The sequence below is a fragment of the Diadema antillarum genome, unplaced genomic scaffold (assembly GCF_040938485.1).
Source record: "Diadema antillarum isolate AM-2024a unplaced genomic scaffold, OU_Dant_1.0 seq00000819_RagTag, whole genome shotgun sequence".
NCBI lineage: Eukaryota > Metazoa > Echinodermata > Echinoidea > Diadematoida > Diadematidae > Diadema > Diadema antillarum.
Genome location: NW_027271696.1, coordinates 1632485 through 1659916, shown reverse-complemented (window position 1 = coordinate 1659916; position 27432 = coordinate 1632485). Strand labels below are relative to the sequence as shown.

Sequence of the window (27432 nt, the reverse complement as noted above, 5' to 3'; positions counted from 1 at the left end):
CATTCTTTCCATTATATAGTATATTGGAATGTTGCAGAAGCCACTTACATCCACAGTTGCAGGCGTCATTTACAATGAAAGTTTACTGATTTGGTAGTAGCAGTTCCTGCTGCAAAATAAACACACAAGTTATGTCATATCACAAAGTATTTGCACAATTCCTAAAATGGTTGACCACGACAGGATTATCATCCAACAATCCTAGTTCTGGCATATAATTTGCTGCATATCCTTTCTTGCTCTCAGGTAGTTCCGCAAGAATAGAGTCAGGTATTTATGAACTTTTTGGTGCGTGGCGGTCGGGGCGGGAGAAGGGCCGCGTCCTGGAGGGGTCTCTTGGGGTTCAGCTGGATGTCGTGGATGGGCGAGTCCGGCAGGGGGTCCAGACGGGCGTTGGCCCCGGGGCTGCTGCCAGTGGACGAGGTGCCCGTCAGTCCAAACCCCTTCATGCCACCGGGGGAGTTGAGGTTGGGAGCGCTTACATAGCGCTGGGCGTCGTCACTACCCGTACTGCCTGCACTCCCTCGCTTCTTCTGTGAAATGGTGGCATACAGGGGAAAGGAGGTTGTAATAAAACTATGGGTGAAATCAGAGAATATATGTGGCAACTCCACCTCCTTACATGTTCATGGTGCATCAGGGAATTACCTTCACGTAGCCCCACACAAATAGAAAGAGAAGAAGAAGAACATAAATCTACGCAAAGCACAAAGTTGCACCAAGAAAAAATTGCAGCAAAGGGTGCAGCATGAGCACAGAGTGGGGTTACATGAATGCCGGAAATCCACAGCTACGGGTAAACTTGATTCTTTGTGTATACACTACACATATCCACGGGAGAGGGGTCTCCCTGCTCAAAAGTTGATGGGCAATAATTACAACACAGGCGACTCCAGTTATAACAAAGTACTTCGGACTGGAGGTTTTCTTTTGTTATATCAAAATTTTGTTACAACTGAAGGGAACTTTGCACCATATATTTTTAATGATGATGATTTTGGGACCTACATCTTTACTTCATTGGAACAACATTTCGTTATAATTATGTTTGTTGTAACAGAAGCAACCGGTACGGACAGAAGCAAATGTGCACACACACAGAAAAAAAAAACAACAATACATGCTATGTTTGCTCTTGAATCATTATTTTTTTCTCACTATTGTGACAATTTCAATCAGATAAAATGAGCTTCATTTCCACACACAAAATCTGACAGGTTGCAAGGACCACAGACATTTGGAAAGGGTGATCCCGACCATGAAGACTGTACTGGTTCTGAGGAATGGAACCAAGTATTTAGCTGTCACAAGACTGGAAAAAAATCCTTGTACATTCTACACAGCAGAATTATATTCCCTATCATGGTAGCCTAGCACTCAATGTACCTACATCTTCTTCATGATGAAGGGAAAAAAATCACAGAGCACGAGCAAATAATTAAAGCACATTGAAGCTATAAAATTATATTGAAGCTATAACTATTTAAGATACACCACTTTGCATTTGGATGCATGTCTATTCAATATTCAGTGTTATTGTTTACACAATGATGCTGTAGTGTTCTTGTGCCAGACGACCAGAAATACTTTGCTGATGAAATGAATAGATCTAGCATACCAGGACATCTCTATCTATGTGTTTATGTTCTTCATTTCAGCCTTACAATAATGCAATGAATAATTCTCATGACATACACACATCTTATGTAATAGCTCCCAGGGGCCTGTCTTATAAAGACTTGTGATAGAAATCAATCACAAGTTTATTGAGAGCTTCGATGCAAGTTGCGATTGATTTGGGGACTTGGGATTGATTTGAAGGCTTTATAAGACGGGGCCAGAAGGGCAAAAGATTTGGTGAACATTACATAATATGTCTCCTCACCTTTCCAGCTGCCAGGGGGTTCAGCACTCCAATGTTTGGGTTTGCATTGAACACTTTGTTGAAGTTGGTTTCTCGGTTAATGAGTTCCATTTGGAAGAACCGTTTGTCATCCTGAGAAAGAAATAGAAAAAAAAAAGGCAGAGATTGGATAATCAACAAACAAAGAGGCAGACAAAAACAAAAACAAATAACTTAAATGAAAGGAGTTCGGCGGCAATAGAAGTATTAATCTCAGAGATGTGTTGCATTGCGAATGCTCTTAGTGTTATTACCAACCAAACCATCTGTGCAGCATGAGGGCATTTGGTAAATTGCATAAACACACAGATATCAGGTGTGTTGTTGGTCAGTTGCACCACTGTGCAATAATCAAATACATTTGCTTGTAGTGCAGAGCTCATATCAAGGGGGGGGGGGGGATTGTGAATTAACAATCATTGTCTGACCACTGAATGCTTTTACGCGTTACAATATCAAGCTGCTACAATCTACACTTCACATGACTCTACACTCCTGAATTTATACTTCTGAGAAACACTATATTTTCATCTAAACTACAACTATATGCCTTATCCTGTCTTGCTGAAAGGCAGATTAAAATAAAAATGATACTGTTATGATTATAACTGATACTGGAGTTTTAGTGTTCAATACAAGGAGAAATATGGAGGTATGGTACATTTCAACCTGGAGATAGCACATGTTAAGAAATTCTATAAATGATATATGAACAGTCTTTTGTTACTTTGTATTACAATGGAGCTATACCACAAACAAGTCATTATCATCCGGGCATGCAAATGGGTGAGACCAGTAATGAATGGGACCTGAGATAATTCACAGCAACTGAAGAAATAAAGATGGATGAGATCTGTCTATTCTTTGGTTGAAATGAGGAGGGACTGACGTTTTTCTATAACTTTTCGGAACATGTTCTTCATGGAGTTCATAATGGCAGGAGAATGATAAATCATCTAAAATGTTTGCAATCACTATAGCAAGTTAATAATTCACAGCTGCTGGCAGCTACCTCAAAACACAAAACTTGTTCTAGCTTACATTCCCATCTGGAGTGTGTTCACAGGGACGCATGTGCCAGTGTTAAAGTTGTGAGAGTGACATTTTGACTCAGTAGACAAAGAATGATCAATGCCTGCAATTAATGGGGACCAATGGCTGATGCCCATATCAGGAGATCTTGTGCTTCTCTTTAACCCGCTGAGGACGGTTTGATTTTGCTACAACACGCACTTCCCTTAGACATCTGCCCGAGTATACTTGGGACTCGTCCTGAACGGGTTAACATATATCCCAGTTCTTATCATCGCTTTATGACAAAGTTAATTTCGTGTAATATAAATTGTGAGTCTCACAGTTATGGTAAGAGTACATTACATGTCAGTTAACCCATATCTGCTGATCTACGAGATATCCCGTCATTTGCGCAAACGTTGCAAGCCCTGATGTACGGATAACCCGTAGCAGAAATGACTAGGATGATGACGTCATATATAGAGCTTTTCATAGCCCATGAACTATGACCTAACATCCCATTCCCTTGCCTCACTTCCTCTCATTACACAGATCAGTGATTTGGATTGGCATTCACTTTTGAAGTTGACAGCTAACAGAATAGGTCTACATCTACATAAGATAGAACAATGCTGTATGTGTACATACTTGACTGTAGTCCTATCCATAGTTAGACCATACTAGTCCACATCTTTCTATCTGTTTCCATTCAACATTTCTTCATCTTGTAAGCTTTATACCCTCTAATCTATATACCAATGGAAAGCAAACATAGTGACAATTGTAAAAATGATGATTACCTTTTCATATATAAAGACTATTCATATGTTCATAAGTGGTTTCTTTTGAATGAGCGATATGATTATTCATAATCGTGTATTTCATATGTAAATATCTATGTTGTGTGACTTCACATAATTAATTACAGGATGATAATTTCGAACTATATATGATTTTTTCCTTTTCTTTCAATGGATATATAGTTCTCCATACTATCATCTCATACGTGCTAGTGACATTAATTTGACATTGACAGAGCTCAGTTGAGTAAACGTGCGCAAAATAGCCTCCAACACCAACAGCTTATAAACTGCATTATGTGTCAAGCCGATATACGGGTTAAAGTTACATCATGGACTGAATACATTGTTGTGTACAGGGAACCCTAAGGGTCATCATTTGTGATACAAATGCTGTGATGTGTCATTCCCCCACATCTTTATACAGGAGTGCTCTACCATAGAAAGTTATATGCTGTGAGTATATAGAAGTAAACAAAAAGGATCCTACTTATGATTAGATCCCCAGGACCAAGAGGCAGTACCAGAATTAAACAGAATTGAGATAATATGTCATACAGACTCCATAGATATCCCATAGGGTGTGTACTTTTGATATGTACATGTTACATCATATATATGTCTATTATCGGTGTTATATGGTTACTGGCAAAGTTACAAAATAACCGAGCAGATCTTGCCTCTTGAGTGAAGACGTCATCTCCTCACAGAATGGCTAAATTGTCGAGAACCCAAAGAAGAGAGGTGGACAAATTCAAGGATCGGATGGTCATAGGTTTCAAATGCTGAGACTAGCTCATGAAAGATGTTACAGCGTACATACGGGGTAGCTAGAGGCCACATTAATTAAAAATTTCTCAACCCAAACTTGTCCACACGACCGCCCTGCAACTATGGCAGTGAGGGTGGAGCACCACATTTACACAACCCAACACAACTGCCTTAATGGATGTCCTTACATATCTCTACCCCTTGTGTCTTGGCATCATCTCCTTGCTCAGAATAATCTGATAGTCTTATATTGTGGCTCCCACCTCATTTGCAGTTCTATTCTATACTACACCAATGTCCAAATGGGGTTTCACACTCATAGAAGCATTTGTTTTTAAACATACCTAGAAAGATGTCAAACGCTGCAGAAGTTACTTTAGTAGGTCTAAAAGTAAACTAGGGTCAAGTTTCCAAAATGTGTGCACATATTATGTCCTGCACTCTTGCACGTAAGTTTAACCCTAACTAGGCCGGGCTATTTAGGTAGTTGATAGAGCCGGGGGGGGGCCTCCCAGGCCCCCCCTCCAGATCTCGGCCGTCGACCGCGCAATCGCGACAAAAATTGGCACACACATTGCCTATCATGTAATCTAAAATACCATGAAGTTAATTTTTCAAAAAATTATCATTTATGCTAAATTATGCTAATTTATGCATAATGATGCATGAAATCAGACTATTTGGTATAAATCACAAAATAAAGCTCAAAACAGGCACATTTTTTGTGTAAATATTCTTTTTAGTGTCCTTAGCAAATGTAATGAAAAAAAATTGTGATATCAGAAAAAAAATCTTAAGTATTTTATTGTTTTTTGAATTTCTTATGTATTTCCTTGTTTTTTCGACTTTATGTTTTTCATTGTTTTTTCGACGAAATTTGTTCGCGACATCGCTCCGAACAAGAAAATATGTTATTCATTGATTTTAATCAATAAAACACCAAAATAATCATGCTTTTATGAAATTTGTCTGCAAGCACAGTTTGCATTGAAATTGTACACGAATTCACATTTTTGAGCAATTTTTGGTCTGACATGCATGTACATATTTATGCGTAACTTCGGAACCGCGCGCCCGGGCGTCGCAAATTTGGTGTCAAAAGATGCGGGAGACTCGAAAGAAAAAAGTCATGAAACGTCGCGGCGATAGCTTTTTGCGATTGCGATACATCGCGCCGAACGTCGAGGGGGGGTCTCGGAGGCCCCCCCAGGCCTAGTTAGGGTTAAAGGGACTGTACAGTAATGGTTGAGGTGGGGATTCATGTTTTGAACATTCTTAAGTGAGATAATGAGAAACCTCTTATGAAATATGAAAGAGCATGTAATTTTAGGAAGGATTCAATGTTTATTTGATGAAAATTGGTTTTCAAATGGCTGAGATATCCAAAAAAAGTGATAATAATAAAAGGCGACATGCCACAACTTTATCAGGATCTCTTTGTTTCACATTGTTTTAGGATATCTCAGCCATTTCAAAACCAATTTTCATCGAATAAACTTTTGATACCCCTTAGAATCGCATGTTCTTTGGCATCTCATAGCGTGGTTTCTGAATATCTTGCAAAACGTTAAAAGCTAAATCCTCACCTCGATCAGAACTGTACATACCCTTTAAAGTTACATGCTCTTTCATATTTTATAAGAGGCTTTTCATCATCTCACTTAGGAATGTTCAAAACATGAATCCCCAGCTCAACCAGTACTGTACAGTCCCTTTAAGGCCACAGAGTGTGTGACACTAGTGAGCTTTATATCTGCAATGCAAACGCTAAAGACGACGCTGTTAGACTAATAATGGTGTTCAGCACTTGCACGAGGCAGCCGTTTCCATTATTCAACCCAGGAGGCTGTGCCGTCTTAGTGTTCATGTCGCAGATCTCAAGCTTGCTACTGCTGTTGTATGGGAATATTGTTAGCAGCTGAGAGTGATCGGAGAGGAGACTTTGTGTTCAGGTGTCTGAATGTTTTTGAACGGCTTGTAACTCTGGACATGATCAGAAGTGCATTAACCCGTTGAGGACAAGTCTCGAGTATACTCAGGCAGGTGTCTATGGAAAATGCATGTTGTAGCAAAATCAAACCGTCCTCAACGGGTTAAATGTTCCAGAAACTTGATAAAAACAAGATATTTTACTGTCTGAAACCACTCTGTGTATTATGTAGATCAGGAATCCACGATTATCACACTGAATACTGTAAAACCAGAAACCAGAAATTTTTTAGTGCGTGAAACTTTCGTGAATTTTTGCGAGGAGCCAAGATTCACAAAAGCAAAATGCACACAAAAATTTTTGTCTAATAACAGTTACTAAACAAATTTACAAGATGTACTTTTGGTAACATGCTTTGTGAATGGTAGGAGTATCCGTGTTTGAAATCACAAAATGTATGGTTGTACATGTACATGTATGCCCCATGATTTTGGTGCTGTAATCTTTGGTATGTTTATATACATTGTATATATGTTTCAATAAATACAGAAAGAGAAAAATAAAAAATGGCTGCACAATGCATCATAAATGCTGGTTGAAAAATTTGCAAAAGTTTCATGCTGCGAATGTTTCTGGTTTTACCGCACACACATCACATGGGGGGGGGGGGGGGGGGTGTGGCGGTGGGGGGCAAGTGATACGGTCTGGACAGGAAGAGGGAGAGCTTGCTACTCACAATGAGCTTTTTGATGGCCTGCTCCTTGTCTGCTATCATATCCTTGAGTCTGCTGATCTGCTGGAGGTCCTCCGGCCTCGAGTCCCGTGACTGGTAGCGCTCCTCCGCCTCCTCCAACCTGTGTGTAGCATAGCATGATGGGAAGGGGGTTAAAGGTCAGTCTTAGTATAGATCTGCTGAAGTGACTTAAGACATCCCTTTAAGACGGAAATAACAACCAGAACTGATATATTGGTTGCAAACAGGATGGCACTGAGTAAGCAGTTGGGCCCAAGGGGTCAATTTACTTCTGCTTTTCCCGAAAGAGAGTTAGCCAAGCGTAGGCATCACTGTCTTTCATGCTGTGACAAGGGTGAACAAACTTTTTGTGCCTACCCAACTATCCAATTTCAATTTAAACCCAACACCATTCTATAGATATGGGAGTAACAGGTGTTACGTCCAGCTACTAACACATTCTGCCGTGGCACTACCTGTGTGGGAGCAGTGTATATAATGCTGTTAGTCCAACGAATACAAGTGTTTTTACTAGCTCACAATGCCATGTGAGTATAAACTCACATGATTTGCAGCGCTGAAATCTTGTCCTTGAGTAGGTCCTGGGCCTTGTTGAATTCCCCCAGCATGGCCTGGGTCTCCCTCAGGTGCTCAGCTGCAGCTTTGTCTAAGTTGTCTTGGTGGGCCTTCTGCAGCGCCTGCTCTCGCTTCCTGCAAATTTTGGTGATATGTCGCAATATCTAGTCTTTTGTTTTCAAGTTTACTTTCATGCACATTCTCTCCTCATGCACAGGTCAATATGCATTTGTGCACAGGTTTCCTCTGTTATATCAGGGTGTATTTTAAAACAAGCTAACTGTACATCAATAAAACATGATTTTCATATCTGTACACCAAAACCTAATCAATATGTAGCCAAAGTGCAAAAAAAAAGTTTTGAGCACTTGTACTTGTTGAAATTATAACTACGTTTTAGTAATTTCATTCACTTACAATACAAGTTCTGAGCAACATACACACTCAAACTAGATGAAAATATAATAAAGTTTTACTACATAAATTGCATAAGTTCTGAGTGACATATATTACATTCATCTCAAAACAGTGCATCAAGGGGGCATATCGATCAGCAATACTGTTTTTTTCTTCTCCATCACACATGACTTTATTGAGTGGAGCCTCCTTTATCAACCATCCCCTATCACCCCAGAAAGAGAGGATTCTAAAATTCATTGGACGCTCCGGACAAATGAGATAGAATCAGTATGAGAGTAGATAAAAAGCCCTGAAGAAGTTGATTAATCACTTGCTACAGAGTGTTATACGGAACAATCAAGTAATCAGAAAAACACAGGAAACACCATCCCCCATCCCCACCCTCATCTCAAAGAAAGAAAGAAAGATCCCCCCTAAAAAAAAAAAAAAAAAAAAAAAATGATTGCCACACTTACCTGAGATGTGTGACTGCTTCGGACTTGATCTTCTGCACCTCCTGAGCCTTGAAGTCAATCTCCCCCTTCAGCTTGTCCAGCTCTCCCCTGAGATCCTTGACCTCCTGGTCCAGGGTCCCGATGTGACGGTCCCGGTGGTGCAGGTCCTCCTTCAACTCCTGGCTACGCAGTTCATGATCACGCTCCTGGTCATAGGGTCCAGAGGGTTTTAGCAAGTTAAAGCTTGAGGGCTAAAATTCATGTGCCACCATTCGGCATTGCTTGAAATAATCTGAAGGGTTCTACCACAGAAACTTGACAGGATTTGCCACGATAATGTGATAAAAGTGCAAAATAATTTTGATGGTATGTGTACCACTTTTATTTCTGAAGTGCCCTTCCCATTCAGCAGTAGGTAGCGAAAATGTTACTAGTACAATGTACATGATGATCTAGTCGTTCCCTCGCAGCAGTACCAAATCACATGCAGCTAACCAGCTCCATGCGATTCACTCAGTTGCCATGGATACTGCTACGGCCCAATTAATGTAATTGATGTAATCGATCATACAACATCACATGGGAACCATGATCGGGTAGCTCTGAGACTGCAATACTTACGGCGTACTTTTCTGAGTAATATTTCACATTTTCGTCAATACCAAACTGAAATTGTGTTATCACAGCATTATTTCACATATTTCTTATGCATATGTCTCCATTGTCAAGCAAAAATCGGCACTATGCTTTGCCTTAAAAGCTCATATATGGTGCCTTGAGTATCACATTGAATATGCTCAGAATAAACCACGAGACCGACATAAAATCACTGCAATTCGGGCCATCTAATGAAAACCACACATGGGTCCTTGCAGATGACATTGCCTCAGTGACCATTTAGCTGCTGTCTACCACATATTCTCTCATCATTACACAATTTACATACACTGTTACATCAGAGTACCAGTAACATGTGGTACTGTAAAAGTGGACATTTTTGCCGATGTGATTTTTCGCACTTGGCCTGGTTAAGATGAATTTAGTGTGTTTTTATTTTCGCAGATGGTTACAATAATTGAGCACACACTTCAAACAGCTCAATGCTGCCACAGCGGCTAAAAATTTTGGCAGCACATGCTTTTGTGAAAAGTAACTGGTCCACACCACGTCAGCAAAATCACTCACGCCATAGGACCAGCAAACATGACAAAAAAATTACGTAGAGCAATTTTACCCCTACAATTATCTAATATATCATACAGAATCAAATATATGAAATATTACATATAACATGATAACAATTTGAGTAATTTTACTTTTTGTGGTAGCTTCATGCTGTGTGAAATGCACAGATATTTCCATCCCACAAAAATTTCCACTTTTACAGTAGTTTGCTGCTTCCACTGGACACCCTTACCTGTCTCTCCTTGAGTTCAATGGCTCTGTCCAGCTCCATTTTAGCAGCGGTCATCTGGGTGCGGTGGGCCCTGGTCAGCTGGTCAAGCTCTGCAGATTGCCGCTGGGTCAGCTCCAGGCGTAGCCTCTCTGCAGGTCAAAGGAAAAGGCAGCCTTTCTTTAAAAGTTCCATTAAATATCTCATGCATAATATGTTTAACATACTAGTAGCTCCTCGCGCATAATAAAGATGGTGGCAACACAAAGAAGAGTAATGCTCATCGTTATCACTAACATCGACAATTCTGAAACTTATTACTAACAAAGAAAGCAACAATGATGATAATGATAAGAACAATAACAACAAAACAAAGTAGTACTAGAAGCAACAATAATGACAGCAATAATAACAGCAAAAGCATCATTATGATGCTCATGTCAATAAGTAAACAATATCAATAAACATACGATAACACCAGACTACATAAATCCCCTATTGCCAGCATCTCTAATATCACTGATAAAAAAAATTAAAAACTTGTGATGTTATGTGACTAGGCTGCTACATTCAAGTTAAAAATCTACAGCAGGTTTGATTGCAGGAAATCTGCCAAGCCTCTCTTATTAAGACTGCCACAAACAACAACATCGACAACAACAACAACAAAATGTACGATGGGGGCGCTCGTACCGATAGCCTTCCTGTGTTCTGTGGACTGCATGTCCAGTTCCTGGAGCCGAGTCTGGTCCAGTTCGGTCCTGAGCTTTTTGAGGGCCTCTTGGTGAGCTTCCAGCTCTGAGTCGGTGCTGGACTTGTACTTGGCCTTCAGCATACTCTCCAAGTCCTGCAGGAGATGGTAATACCTTTCCTTTAACACCATGGCATCATGAATTACATACTCAGTTACTGCATGCTGTGATATCATTCAACTTGTTTTGCAATGCACGAGAAAGAGAAATAGAACACACATACAAAAATATATACATACTTTTAGATAATAAATCAGCTATGTATACACAAAGTAAGTGTATCATCAAAAAAAATGGCAAGATCTAGCAAGTCCATTCCTACTGCACACTTAATCAAAAATGGCTCATACATACCATTGCACTGCTACTTATGCAGTACATACTTGTAAGTTTAACAAAAAAGGGGAATTACTGTAAAAGTGGTTTCTTTCGCGTACAGAAACTTTCGCGGTTTCCATCGGTGCCGACTTTTTCGCGTGTGTTTAAATTCGCGGTCGGTAATGATAGCGTTGTAACAAGCGACGAGTTCAAAACATTTTCGCGTGATGTTAAATTCGCGGTTCAACCTCAAAGCGCGAAAAGCGCGAAAATAAAACCACCGCGAAAGAAACCACTTTTACAGTACAGTGAATTCCTGATTTGCATGACATGTCAACATGAGCACAGAGCACATGTGAAGTGAGACATGGGCCTACATGATGAAGGTCTGATCAGGCAGTAATAGTTTCACACTACAAATGTGTGTGTGTTTGTTGTGTAGAGTAGAGAATTTGTGCTATACCTCAAGAGCCTTCCGATGTTCGGCCAATGTCCTCTCACGTTCCTTTTCCTGTGTCTCTTTCAGGTCCGACAGGACTTGGGAGTGGCCCTCGGCCGCAGTGGCCATCTCGAACTTGAGCCGGTTGATCTCTTGGTCGGCCTTGCGCTGCAGCGCGGCCATCTCCTCCAGCGACCGCTCCGATTTACTCGTCAGCCGCTCCTTCAGGCTCGAGATCTGACGAAAGAGATTTGTGGCGTTTTGTTTTCTTGAAAAATATCATGCTTTGTTACCATAGAAATGAGGAATATAGATGTGCATATCCCAGTTTCACCTTCCACTTTAATATCACAGTACATAATAAGCATTACAGCAGCATCAGTACTCCTACCTATATGTGGATTGGACTCAAAGTCTTTTCAATTTCTTTCTAATTTGCCCTTACTTCTCCCCCACACAGGCTCTAAAAATCAACAGCAACATGATACAACCATGGCTCCACACTTTGAACATCCAGTGTGCTATCATTTCCATGTTACAAATTAAGTATGGTAAGTACAGAAATGTATGCATTCCACTAATTTTGATGAATTTCACGCTAATTTGGGCTAGCACAAATTCTAAACCCCACAAAAGCAACCTCATGATTTTCTAGGCACACTTTATTATAACATGTTGAATAGTGGACATCATCAGCTGATACTACAGATAATACTACAGTTGTAGCATGTGTGTGTGGGTGTGTGTATGTGTGCTAATACTAGTATGCCAACAGTACAGCCCTGCACTGCATGGCCGATTGTTATCCCTGCCACGGGCCTAGCAATACTTCATAGCCCTATGTTACTGGAAAACTTGGCAGACATTGGTATGACTCTGTTCCCTTTACAAACACTACTTGTAACTTAAATTCATGTATTACATTCTAGGGCAATTGGGCAGTACATCAATTTTCATGCATGTAAATGGCACATAAAATTCTGCCTCTTTTTGTGTATTATGTGTATTGTACAGGGTGAATTCAAATACTTATGGATATGTTCTTCTGAGCCCCTCAGTGCACAAATTTAATCATGTGAAAATAAAGACGTTTAGAGTTGTTACCTCCTGCAGGAGTTCGGTGACCTTCTTCTGCCAGCCTTGTTTGCTGGCATCCAACTCCTGGTTCTTGAGGCTAGTCAGCTGTTTGAGGGCGCTCTGTTTGTCCTCGTCATGCTGTTCGGTTAACTCGCTTCTCAGTTTCTCGCACTCTTTTCTGCAGGGGGGAATGAGCAGCAGACCGGTCTCATGAGTGACTTCATTTTATATACAGCTGATGTTTTTAAAGATACACCATCACCAGATGCAGATTGCTGCCTCCTAAAGTAAACTTTTAGCTTTCCTGTAGTTTTTCATAAGATGATTAATTAATGGTAACATAATCAACACTTAAGCATGATTCCTTCTTTGTCATCAATGCTCTTGGATCCCTTTACAAGTATTGTACAGTTCCAGCAGCTGCAATATTTAATATCAGTATCCAACAAGTCCCATTTCCTATTGACCGATTCTGTGACGCGTTATGTGTATTTTTGGCACTGGGCGCAGCCATAGTGGGTGTCTCAGCCGACCCCCCCTTCCCACTCCCCACCCCTCTCCCTACATTAGCACGCGCGCAGAATGAAAAACTGCTTTAGCCAATGGGCGTCTCGTACTGAGTGCGCGAACCTGTTACAAGTGCGTGATAAACATGTTGCCCGGGGTGGAGGAGAGCAGGGGGGGTCGGCTGAGACACCCACTATGGCTGCGCCCAGTGCCATGAAATGTCTGCTGCCCTCAACGAACCCGAATCGGTCAATAAACCTCCTGGCTTGTCAATGGAACAATGATGGTTGTACTGGTGAAGTTTACATTTTATGGTGTGCTCTCACTGCTACAGATCACAACAGTGAAGGACAAAATCTGCTCACTGTGCATCGGCCATAAGCCGAAAGTGATGTAAATTTCAGAAAGAGAGGAAACACATCACATAAAGTGGGACACAAATCTCATTAAGGGGCAAAAAACGTCTTGTTAGGGGCAAAGAACATCTCGTTTAATGTTCTCCAAGGTATCACAGTCCCCTCAGTGAACTCTAGAGGCTGAAGCTGACCACCGGGCTGATGTAGTCTCACCTGAGAGTCTCCGTCCATCTGGAGTCCAGATCTTTGGACAGTTGGTCTAGCTTGGTCTTCAGCTCCTCCCTGGACTCTGCCATCTTGGTGGCATGGGTGTGCTTCAGCTTCTCCAGCTCCGTCTACATATAAAGTTTGGACACAAGATGAACACTGTATCAGATATCGAATATTTCATCTTTTTCAAATCATCTTTCAAATGGTGCATTCAACATTTAATCGTAATTTGCTTCAGCAGCTCTACAATATTCTTACATGAATTCAAACGAGACCATCAGAGAGGGGAAAAAAGTCAGGCTGATGACTGAAGTGGACAAAATCCCTCCCTAGCACTTCCTAGATGCATTCACTACTTCAGGATCAACATTTACAAAAAACCTCATTGGGCCAATCTGGGCTAAAATATGAGCTTAAAATATTACTATAGAATCTAAACATAATGTTCCAATATAATTCATATTTATCTGAAATCAAGTCCTTCATGCAAATTCACCTTCAATAGACTGAAAGAGAGTATATAATATGAGTAGGTACTAGAGTGCTTACTCACCATGTTATGTTATTGTATTGTTCATCCTCTATAGGTAGTGCAGCACTTAAACACTGTCACTGGTCCAACAGTCACAGGCCCGTAAAAATCACTGTCGGGCCAGTAACATTTCAGGAATTGCAAAATTTACTGGTCCTAAGTGACTTGTCAGAAAAAAATTGTTGGGGCTAGTTGAAAAAAAGAACTGGACCAGTAAATTTTACATTTACAGTGAATTACAGAAATCTTATGGAAAAAGTGGGTATCTACTGGTCCGACAAGAACAGGCAGGACCAGTAGAAAAAAAAAAATGAGTTAGTGTGCAGCCAAGCGTGACTGACCTTGAAAGATGAGGCCTGGCTGCTGGCTTCCCTCCCATCCTTCTGAGCCTTCTCCAGGTCCTCCAGCAGCTGGGCGTTGGTCTGCTGCAGGGACCCGATGCGGGTGTTGGCCGAGCCCAGGCCGCGCTCGTTCTCGTCCAGGATGCCCTGCAGCCGCCGGGCCTCCGACTCTGCGCGCTTCAGCTTGGCGCTGAGCTCGGCCTCCTGGTGGGTCAGCCGGGTCTGCAGGGAGTCCCGCTCCTGGGTCAGCTGGCTCCGGGTGGACTCCAGCTGCTGCTCCAGCTCCTGGATGCATGCACAGAAGGAATGGAAGAAGAAGGAGAGCGAAGGCAGTGGTCACATTTTGAAGGATTCTTGCTGCCATCAAATTGTTAAACAAGCTTTCCAGCAGACTTTGTATCAATTACACAAACATTCAAGATGAGTATATCATATAATTGTCACATATATGTATAAACAACTAAGACTGAACAGAAAATACGAACAGAATATAAGAACTATCTATCTATCTATCTATCTATCTATCTATCTATCTATCTATCTATCTGTCTATCTATCTATCTATCTTTCTCTCTCTCACCTGTTTCAGCTTTGCCAGCTCCTCAGCAGCCTCCCTCTGTTGTTTCTCCAGCTCCGCTCTGTGAGCGAGGAGCATCTCCTCCGCCTTGCTGCCGTGCTCCTTCTCCAACCTGGCGATGTCCTCCGAGCCCCGACTCTTGGCAGCCTCCAGCTCCCTCTCATAGCGCTCCTTCTGAACCTGCTTTTCGATGGACAGGTCTTCAAGAGCCTACCAGACAAACAAATAGATAATTTGCTATCAAAAAGTAATAATTTAATTACACATGACGCATCCTGGCTTTACAAGCTATCATATTGTGTTTGATATTTTGACATTCAGAATACGTATATTGTTATTTTGTATTAGCATGATATGCTTTGTACATTTATTTCTTTTTTTCAGTTGAAAATGAATTATTATAAAAGTAAATGAAATGAAAGTTCATATCTTATTTGTATATGAATAAATGTTAATAATCTCCTCATTTCTTTTTTTACACCTTGTAATACCATTACAGCATGGTTTTATATTAAAGTAATATATCACTTCAGATTAATAAAACTGATCAGTTATGTTATGCTTTGATACTGGACACACATGTAAAACGCACTTCAGTTTGCAATAGGTGATCATGAGGCACTTATCATAGTTTTGCTTTTTCCACCCTTACGTTAATATATTTTTTCTCAGTACCCAAGTATGCGGAGACTACAGTAACTTGTGAAATTGAGCCTGAAGTTTGGTGGTTTCCCTCCCCTCTCCCCCCGCCTCCCAACAATACCATCATCACTACCACCATCATCACCACCACTGCACCCCACCATACCTTCTCCAGTGACTGCAGCTGGTTGGTCTGTTGCTGACTGAGAGACTGCTTGCTGGACTCCAGCGAAGCCCTCTCCTTCTCCAACCACTGTACCTTGTCCTGCAGCCGGGACAGGTCGGACTCCAGGTCCTTGATGGTGGCCGCATTGCTGAGTTGTGTTGCCTCCAGTGTGCCAATCAAACCTGGTCAAAGAAGACAAAAAAGAAAATAATAATAGTAACAAAAAAAAAAAATCAGATTCTGACATGGACTTATTAGTACATGATTTGTCATTCTTGTTGTTTTGATTCACAACAGAAAACATAAATCCTGACATACAGTCAGGAGAAGATATTATCATTGCACTCATTTTTGGTTGCAGATTACTGATCTTATACATCAACATACTACAATGTACTAAAGGACAGATAGTTTTGAAAGCAACATGGGATAACTAAATTTTTTTCCCCAGCACTTTTTTAACATTTTCATTTTATTCATTGATTTATATACATTCTACTTGAATGTAAAAATGTGCAAAACAAATATATAAAACATATACACCAACCTACATAAAACGCTAACACATTTACAAAAACACAAATAAACATAAAATAACAATCCCCTTTCACATGACCATGAATCTGTGCATAAGCAATTAACGCCAGAGTTTGAAATGACTAATTTTCCCCGATGGGATGCTCTTTCTGTAGATCGGCACATACTTCTGCCTGGTCATATCAATGGAAACTGGGAAAGCAAACAACAAAGGAGCAAACCTACTTGATTTCTTCACCATTTCCGACGCCTGATCTTCGCATCTCTGTCGCGATGCCGCTAGCTCGCCTTCGACCTCTTTCAAGCGAGTCATTGCACTGCTGGCTTCTTTTCTGGCAGCAAGGAGCTATAAAAAGTGAGTGTCAGAAAGAGACAAGAGAATGATGAGGATTATGATCATAAAGGGTTAACTGAAACATGATATGATGCAGAAATTATAGTGTCAAGTACACTTTGCTTATTGGTTCAGAAATAGCAAAATGCATGCAATCAAAAGTGTGAGAGGAACCAGAGCTCACTATTTGTAAGCGTCACATGGTGTTATGTGATAGCCTCCAACAAAGGATTTTTGAGAAAAAAAATCTTTTTTAACCTATATTGGAGAGAAAGAAAAAAAATCAAAATGCAGAAAGTGCATATCATGCATGCAAGAAATATAGAAAAACATAAAACACAAACATATCAACTCATGCATTTTGTTGTATAAACTTTTTTCATAGTCTTGAAAGTACAGAATATTTCTACTAATCATACAGAGGTAATTTTGATAATATACTATAAACATGTATGCAACTGAGAAAAAAAAATATTCAAATGAAGAAGAGGCTTGTTTGGGATGTCTCTTTGGTACATATCTAGGCTTTTACTTTGCACTTTCTCAAATGCAAATCATGATGGGTCTCAGAATTTAAACAAAATGACTCTATGAACCCTTTACGGTGTATGTGCCAAAGTCATTACTGGCTACAGTATTGTAATTGCTGTCTTGTTATATCTTTCATCTCATGATTATTAGAGTATCACTTTAAATGTAAACTTCAAATGTGTCAAGATTGTATTCCTCAAAAGTACCTACACCTTATTTGAAGGGTGACTGGAGCACAAATTAACCAGTCACATTTTAAAAAAAGAAAGAAATTAATTCAACTTCCCACCATTCTATCATCAGGAAATTTGATACCAAAAGTTTAGTCTAAGTTCTATGCCAATAAAATACCTGATTTTAAACAACCACTTATGTGAAAAAGAAAAAGAAAAATAAGAATACTGATGATAACTTAAAGGACATTTAGAGAGGAATGCTGTGGTACCAGCTTCCAATGTTCATCTTGGGGATAAAAAAGGCGTCAACCGTGCTAAGGCACATGCGTATACCAAAATATCCCCATAAGAATGACATGCAAGGTTTTGGGCTGTGGCTTATCCCTGGTTCCAGAGGCCTGACTTCCAAGAGAGGGTATAATCCTCCCCTAAGTTATGTAACATCCATGAAAAGGTGGTCATTAGAAAACCTTTCAGTTCCGGTGTGAAAAAAATGGCATTCTGGAGACTGCTACGGCTCACTGGAACCATACAAGGAGCTTAGCACGTTCCGTCAACCCTAGAAATGTCACATCATAATATCTTGTACAGGGTGCTGGGATTTAGCTCCATTGAAGGGAAATGAAGACTAGCTTTTCTACAATGGAATGCTTTGCATCTATTTAAAAACTAGCCCACAAATAGATTCTCTACATCTCACAAACGCAGGCAGCCTCGGATTGACCATGCAGCAGCACTGCATGACTGGTACATACGTGTAGAATTGGAGGAACATTTCAGAGCCCTGTATCATAAAATGGTGGCAAGAGACGTTATTCTCCCACATTCGCTTTTTGTCATGTCTCTTCTGTTTTGTTTTGTTTTTTACAACTGCGAGATGACATTGATATCAACGATACAACCAAATACACATCCCTAGATGATAAAGGGCATATAAATTATGAGCCAACCATCAACTGCCATAAGTTTTACAATAGACAGCCCCCTTTAGATGCAGTCAATCAATGTAGTCAATAAAACTGCTAGCTAGTAATCACAGTGGAAGCCCTATTTTGGAAGCCTTCCCAATGTCAAATCAATATACAGCTGAAGATATTTGCGATATCAGAATGAAGTCCAATTTCATGTGTACAATACTGCAACGCTGCACACTGGCACTGGTCCGATGATCCCTGACCAGTAAAAATCACTTTCGGACCAGTAACTTTTAAGGAATGGACCAGTAAAAAATAGAAAGACTTGGTACCTACTGGTCCAACAGACAGGTCAGACCAGTTATAAAAAATGGGTTAGTGTGCAGCCCTGAATACTGACACTAAGCACTGGAGAGACCCATTGAAAGTAATCTCATTTCATTGCGAAAGAAGTGAAATCAAATTCAAACAAAAATTTTCCATTCAGAGTAACATGCATTGTAAAGGCCCATTTCACTTTCAAGTACCGGTAACTTTAATAAAACAAGCAAAACTACTAGATTAAATATTTTGATCTGCATGTCTACTGCACAAGATGTTAAGTAACTGCAAGCAAAGATTAGCCTCTGTTTCAGAATCCAGTACATGTTTTTACAAGTGACGTACAGTATGTCAGCTGTGGCACATTGACACTCTGGTCAAGAGTGGCGACAAATACTCAATTCATATTCACAAACAACAAAGCTTTTTTTATTTAAAGGACAAGTTCACCTTCACAGACATGTGGATTGAGTGAAGGCAACAATATTAGTAGAACACATCAGTGAAAGTTTGGGGAAAATCCGACAATCCGTTCAAAAGTTATGAATTTTTAAAATATCTGTGTAATCACTGCTGGAGGAGAAGACTACTACAGTGTATGATGTCACATGCGTACAACAATATAAGGAATATAAAAAGAAAATTTCACAAAACTTGACTTTTTGAATAAAGTGCACATTTCTTCAACTTGTTACTAACTGATGTTAGGGGTAATATTATTCCCCCTGACTTCAGAAAGAGAGAAGTCGAATGTTCTTTTATTAAGTGAGAAAAGTGAGAATATCTTGAATTTTCTTTATACTTTCTTTATATAGTTGTACTCATATTATGACATCACAAGCTATAGTAGTCTTCTCATCCAGCCGTGACTGAGCAGAAACTTCAAAAATTCATATCTTTTGAACGGATTGTCCGATTTTCCTCAAACTCTCGTTGATGTGTTCTACTAATATTGCTGCATTCACTTAACCCACATGTCTATGAAGGTGAACTTGTCCTTTAAAGGTAGGGGATACCTTTTACAGACCTCCCAAAATGCAGCAAAACATTCTGATCATGGTCAATGACCTCGCCCTGACAGCGGACAATAGATGGAAGTATGTCGACGACCTGAGCATAGTCGAAATCTCTCACAAAGCCGGCCACAACAATTTGCAATCTCATATTGAATCTGTTTGTGAATGGAGCAATGCTAATTACATGAAACCCAAGCCTGAAAAATGCAAATTGATGCACTTCACCTTCTTGCGTAATCATGTCCCCCCTCCGGTCATTACTATTGGAAACAACCCGATTGAAGTCGTATCCTCCATGCGCATTCTTGGCGTTACCATCCGATCAGACCTGAGATGGGATAGTCAAGTACGGGAAATGATCTCGCGCGCCTCTCGGAGACTTTACATTTTGTGCTCACTCAGGAGAAACGGAGTTACCCATAATGATCTGTTGTTTGTGTACACCGTGTATATCCGCCCCCTTCTTGAATTTGCTGCCCCAGTGTGGTGCACCAACCTGACTCATGAGCAGTCACAAGCGTTGGAAAAGGTGCAGAGGAGGGCTCTCCGCCTCATCAGTTACCCCTTATATCTCCCCTATAATGATGCTCTCCGCGATATGAACATCGAGTCATTGTCTGAAAGAAGGAGTTCCCTTCTCACTAGTTTTGGAAAATCCCTCCTTCGCTCTACTCGTCACCGTGACATGCTTCCTCCTCAGCGTTCCCAACTCATAACTCGTAACCTTAGGAACTCGTTAAATATCGACATCCCCCGAACCAGAACACAACGTTTCAGAAACTCAACTATCCCCTGCTTAGTGAGGCTACTCAATGGCTTGTAGACTTTTCTACTCATCAATGTGCAATATTCCTGACCTTTTGTAAAGTATCCTCTTTGTGTTTTTGATAGTAAATTTCATGCGTATTTTGTTTTTGTCCAAAAGGTCAAGGTCAATTTGAAGTGCATATCTCTGCCCATCAATGATTCTCTTGAGAGTTTTGAGGGCGTGGGGTCAAAAGTCAAGGGTCAAGGGTCAGGCTGGATGCTATAAGTTTGTTGTTTGGTGCTGATTTTTTTTCTCTCTTTTATGTTTTGATGCATGAATTTGTGATAGGTTCGGTGTAAGTTGAAATTTTTTGGATTTTTAGATATTTTATGTTTTATTTAATAATTTGGATGTTCATTGATTTGGACTTGGTGGGTGGGGAATGGGAAGCACTCAATACCTTTGTGATAAATACACTGTTTTTGTTTTAATGTTTTGTCAATTGTGTTGAAATATTGTTTTATATTTGAGATGTGCTTTAGACTTGCTTTGAGAACCACATGTTGTGCCATAACGGCGCCTTGAGTTTGTTTACATTCATATGATTGTGTTTATTATGCGTATCGATAATTAAGCTCAATTATTTTATTGTTCAGAAATTTAATTACTCCCTGCTCAGTTCAGTTACTCAATGATTTTTACAATCATTTGTTTCTTTACATGTGCAATATTTTTCAGTATTCGTACTCCGTTATTGATGATTTTAATACATGCATTTTTATTGAGGGTTAAGAGGTCAAAGGTTTTAATCAACGAAAAATAAAATATTTATGCATGTACTGTTTGTTGATAATCTCCATGGGAATTTTAGGGTCTTGGTTCAAAATTCAGGGATTTGAGGCCGGGTTAAAATATTAATTTTTTATCTTTGTGTATAGTGTTTCCGTTATATCGTTTGTACAGTGTTTCCGTCATTTCGATTCATATCTATAGCCAATTTCACAAATATATCTTTTTATTTTGTACAATGTTGTTTTTCTGTTTTAATTGTAAAATGAACAATTTCAGCTAATGAGCTGCATGTTCTTTTTTATTGTCAATAAACCTCCATTGAATTGAATTGAATTGAACATTAAATATGAACCTCAGGGGACTTGTTTAGGCCACTGCTGAGAAATTTGGAAGTCAACAGTTATCTACAATTTGAATAATGCACAAAACTCAACTACTAAGTAGTTCTGTGTGTCAGCCACACTCAAACCTTTTTGTTGCAGTCTTCTGTTATTTATCTATAAACACAAATCTAAAAGTATAAGAGCTAATGTAATAACATATAGAGTGTGTGGCAAGAATGTATGTAGAAACGTTTGTAAGTTTTGATGAACTTTCTTCACAAAATATACATGATGGACACACATGCAGTGCATGGGTCTGCAAAGGTAGCCTAGTAATGTACTGCAATCTACGGTGAGCCCCGAAAAAAATTCAATTCAAAATCTAACGGTCAATAAAAATGTACTAAATGTTACCTTCTACTTTCAATACTTTATGGGAGTTTCTAAAATGATACTGTCTTCAACACACCACAGTATTTATACAACTCTTCATTTAAGGCATGCAAATGGGATTCCCTACCTTTAACATCACAAATCCTCACATAACCAAAAAATAAGTGAAAGCTGATTCAATCCAATGCATAAAAGTTAGAGAAGGAGTGGCTTGCATGTGAACGCTGCAGTGTCGGGTCTTCATCAAACTCAGTGCAGTTTCAACACTAGCTCACTGGACTTATTACCACTAACCTCAAGTGACTGCTCTATAAAACTGTCTCCCTAGATTAAAAAACATTTGGACATTATCTTTCTGATTTATAAATCTGTTTTACTTAAATTGTGACTTAACCACAAAGATGACTGTGTATTTTTCCAGCAAAAAAAAAAAAAAAAAAAAAATCAGGAGCATTTTGATTCCTCTTAAAATATTCTGTGTTCAACCTGAGATTTGACCCCCTGCTGACACAAGGCCATGTTCTTACAAGTATGATCTTTGATTTGGGAGGGGTTGTTGGCAAATGGCAAAGAGGGCTACTGAGATGTGCCTATGCAACCTTGAACCTAGACTGCTCAATTACTTTCTTTTTTTTTTATCAATGCTCTGGTCAATAAACTAATTTGACAAATAAATGTTTGTCTTGAAGGAACCCTGTATGTGTTGTAATCTGAAAAATGTACTGCAGTCAAAGTACATGTCCTTGTTCAATTTCAGCTCTTGAAAGGATTTGACTTTTTACAAAGCTACAAAGAAAAAAAAAACCACATGCACATGCACAGAGCACTCTCCCTTGCTGTCTTTTACATGCTTGTGTGTGAGCAATTGACAGTGTTGTAGCGGCTTGAGTCAGAATTGAGACTGATTGTGCATAGCATGTGATCGCAATGACTCATAAAAGAAACCATCAACAAATTTCTGTGTTTTACAAATTAATTATTGTCTTCAGTGACAATATATTTGCACTTCTGAATTCTATTTAAAAGTGTTATGGTATCTAAACAAGTTTTACTTTCATATATCATACAAATGTGACTACTGCAAGTTCCACACATACACTGTACATGCTGTGCATGTTATTACAGGCATCAAGGTTGCTCTTTACAAGCATGAGGCGTAATAAATTGCCTTGCAGAACTGATGCTTGTTGAATGGGTTAATAAGATTGCTAATCGGATCTGGCTCACTTTTGAAGCCATGCACATTATTCACAGACTCTAGATCATCCCTGCAGATCTGCAACTTGCAAGCTGGTATGCTGTGCATGTGCTGGAGACTTGTGTTTCTGATTTCAAGTGTGTGTGTGTGTGTGTGTGTGTGTGTGCTTTTGTTGTTGTGTTTTTCGTTTGTTTGTTTGGTGGGGGTTTTTTTCTCCAGCTCAGGAAAGGAGAAGGGGGCTACTTTCCCTGTATGGTCCAATGCTTCTTCATTCAAACTGACAAAACAAAAACACAAACGACCCTCTCCCTGAATAAAAAAATGCACAACAAAATAAAGAGATAAACAACACCATACTACAACATTAACAACAAAAGTACAGTACGAACAATCCAAATGAATTACAGGGTGAGAATTTGGACTCTTTAGGAGGAGACTAAGCATAGCTATGCAGCACTGAGGGAAGCTCTGAATCAGGGTGTGGTACATTCTTGAAGCTGTACCCACTTCATGTCACTTGCTTGCTAGGTATTCACTTTTAACACATTTCATGTGTCTGACAATGGTGTGGAATAGCAGGTACTGTACCAAAGCTTGTATCAAACTTTTGTCACAACTCATCAAAAGGAAAAAAATGTGCTGTTAATTTGTGTGTGTGTGTGTGTGTGTGTGTGTGTGTGTGTGTGTGTGTGTGTGTGTGTGTGTGTGTGTGTGTTGGTTGTTGTTGTTGTTGTTGTTGTTGCTGTTGCTGCCGCTGCTGCTGTTCTTGTTCTTTGGGTGTGTGTGCCATATTTTTCAATGAATGCTGTGAAGTACCTGTAAATAGGTTTAAAGGCTGGAACATTCTATCATTTTTACAGACACGGTTCTACAGTGTACATGTAGGATATATTTGAATGGCAGACATGAAATTTGTACTGATTTAGAAATTTAACTGATCAGTAACTTGTACTGTTTGTACATTTTAATATTGGACCAGTAAAATGTTTTCACTCAAATTCCAAGGAACTTGTAGAAATTAGAGCAAACAGATCTATGAAAAAACAAAAACATAAACATGGAAACATCTTGCCAGAAGGGGCCAATAACCACTCTCATCTTTGCATATATAGATGTCTTAAACGTAGCTGACTTTAAGCTAATGCAGCTGCTCATGAGTTGTTAGAAAAGCATGGTATTTACAGCGTTGAAATTAAGAGTAACAAATGAACATCAAATGTGTCATAGATGGAAATGAATTTGTTGGATAAGTCAAACAATTTGTAATTAATCAAGAAAGAATAAAGAATCCAGGCACTATCTACAATTTGTATTTAACCCTAAATCTCCATTATTCTAGTGCCATACATTATTTTCTAGAAATACAATAAGGTGCAGTAATCACAGTCAATATAATATAAATACTTTGTGACTTCTTCCAGTGTGCCTTTTTTTTGGGGGGGGAGGGGGGGAGGGGATGGAAGAAGAGGAGTGCAGACAAACTGACAAACATTAATCAACCACAATCATAGAATGGTAATAGAAGTTTACAATTTACACCCTACATTTGCAATTTGGTAATTTTGACTATCAAGTAATTGCTTGTTACAATTTGTATACAATCTATAGGCAGGTAAAGGGTAATGACAGAATGTTACCTGTTGGCCCAGGTTACTGGCATCTCCCTCCCGGCTCTCCAAAGCCGCCTCTGCCTTGGTAAGGAGGTCCTTGTATTTAGCAAGGTCTTCCTCAGAAACGGCAAGTTCTGCAGTGAGTTCTTGGACCTTTGAATTCAGACTGTGCTCCTTTTGTGCAAAAGTTCTCCTCAGCGCCTCCTCCTTCTCCTTCCATTCCATCCCCTGCTTCTGGAGCTCATTTTCCCTGAGAGCGCTGATCTCCCGTTCATGAAACGCTTTCAGCTTTTCCAGCTTTCCTTCATAGTCTTCTACTAACTGAGTCTTCTGCTCGTTAACAGCCTCACATTCCTCTTTTAATCTCGATATCTCTGCAGCATGCTTCATGTTGATCTCCTCCAGTTCACTCGACTGTCCCATTTTCTGGGCATTTTGGGCTTGTTGCAATGCCTCCAATTCATCCCTGTGCTTTGATTTCAGGTCCTCCAACGCTCCATGTTTCTCACGCTCCAATCTCGCTTTCACATCGTCAAACTGCTTTAGCCTGTCCTCGAAATCCCGCTTGACAGCAAGGAGGTCCTGCGATAGGGACAACAACTTCTGGGAGTGCTCAGCCCTGAGGTTGCCCTCCTTGACCTCTGACTTCCGCTTGAACTCGCTGAACTCTGCGCCGGCCTCTCGCTTTTGCCTCTCAAAGTCGGAGGCCTCGGCCTCGAGTTTGTTCACCCGCTGTTGGAGTTCTGTCTCCTTGCCTAGCTTGCTCTGATACAGCATCATCTTTTGCTTGGTCTCTCCCATGAGCTGCTGGAGTTCTTCCTCGTGTGCTTCCTTCAAGCTTTGTACCATAGCTTCATGCTCATCATTCTTTGTGTTCAGTGCATAGATCACCTGCAGCATGAGAAATAAGTGGAAATATTGCACATATGAAGGAACTTGTGTACCAGTTAACAACAATAATCATAAATTTGCAATTTTACACATCTGATCCAAACTTCCTAAGCATCCACAAGGGTGATATCACTTATTGCTTCAGTCTGCTGGGCAAGGATATGTAAAAAAAAAAACATGTTCATATTGGAGTTTTCAATGGTAAAAGATTTCATATTTTCAGCTTGATACACATCTCTGTATGAAGTGGGTACAACTGTACTGAAAAACTTATGCTCAGCTTTCTTTGATCAGATGTTATGGCTACAATTAAACTTGCATTGTGAACATGATTGAAGGATGTAAAGAATTTTTGCACCAGATCTTTTAAAAACTGTTCTTCTAGAAAATTTTATTAATTAATTTATTTCCATTCACAGGGTGGATAGCCCTTTCAGCACAAGACTGATTTTCAAAGGGGTCCACGTAAAAATACAATGATTTACAGGGTAAAACAATAAATACAACTTACATAAATAACTGTATACAACAAACAAACAAGAATAAAAATAAAAATACTCAACATAAAAAGTACAAGTATTCCTATTCACTTCAAAAGCATGGAAAATGTGCGTAGATGAATTGAATTTTCTGCCAGAGTATGCAAACAATCATTCGTGATATGAATATTACTGTATGTATAATAACAAAAAATATGTATATTTAAAACGCAGCCTCAAAACATATCATATCTTCTTATATTCCGTTTAAAAATACAGATTGTATCACTCCAACGAATATCATACGGTAGACTATTAACCTAAATTAGAATCTATACTAAGTAACAGAAAAATACGCACACATCCATGTCATGCTTGTTGTTGTTTACATGCTGAATTGCCAGTGAGTGGGGCAGTATGCCCACCTGTATGTACGTCCATACAATTAATGTAGAACATGTGATACACACAGTTGACCAACTGTTTTGAGTATAGAATCAGGGTTAGAGGGGGGTTAGAAAATCTAGTTCCAAAATTCTTAAAATGTCTGTCAGCTTAAAGGCTATTAAACTACAAAGTACGTTAGAATCTGAATGTTTATTTCAGTTCACTTTGACAATTAACCACACAAATTTTAACCCCCCCCCAAAAAAAAAAGAGCAAAATTGACATGAAATTTGAAAACAGACATTTCTAGTCTATGTCAATCTAGTTCTAATGCATATTGATTGGCAATATGTTGCACTTCAGACACGACAATGTTCTGCAAAGGCTGCATAAGCCTCTGTTTAGAAATGTTTTCGTTCGGAAGACATTTTCATATTTTAGCTTTAACAACTTATCAAGATCAAAATCCAGATCCATGTCGCACAGACGCAATTCTCGAGTGTGTGTGGTTTTGCTTTGTTTTACCTTGTACTAGTACTTGTAGTAGTGTTGTACTGTAGGCTAGCTGTCTGTGAATCGAGCAGCGCAGTCATAAAAGTAAAACAGCACACAGGACAGTAGGGCGTACCCACTCAGACACATGCACCAATATCAACGTATGGGACTAAACATTGCTCACGATAACGGGATGGTTTGAGTATCCCTCTTTTTCGGAAAGCATTTCTTCTTCTTTTATCTTACGATACTCACCTTTGTAAGCTGGGCAATTTTCTTGGACATCTTCAAGTGAAGTTCTGGGCTAACATCAACGGGAGCCGGCCCATTGGATGGGCCAGCCCCGTATTTGCTCTGTTGCTGGAAGAAATTTTGCGACGACATCTTGGCCGCCAT

At 39.7% G+C, this 27432-nt stretch overlaps 1 protein-coding gene across 1 annotated transcript; it reads right to left on the bottom strand.

Annotated features, from left to right (window-relative positions):
* Window positions 1–266: 266 nt before the first annotated feature.
* On the bottom strand, window positions 267–27432 carry LOC139739805 (protein FAM184A-like). The gene is made up of 16 exons (XM_071650398.1): window positions 27292–27432; window positions 24812–25675; window positions 16654–16774; window positions 15892–16073; window positions 15087–15293; window positions 14507–14791; window positions 13637–13758; window positions 12588–12738; window positions 11508–11720; window positions 10668–10821; window positions 9999–10126; window positions 8603–8787; window positions 7716–7862; window positions 7155–7272; window positions 1886–1996; window positions 267–533 (listed from the first exon to the last, which is right to left on the bottom strand). Exons 1-16 carry the CDS (start codon window positions 27430–27432, stop codon window positions 267–269), a joined length of 3396 nt encoding a protein of 1131 aa, XP_071506499.1.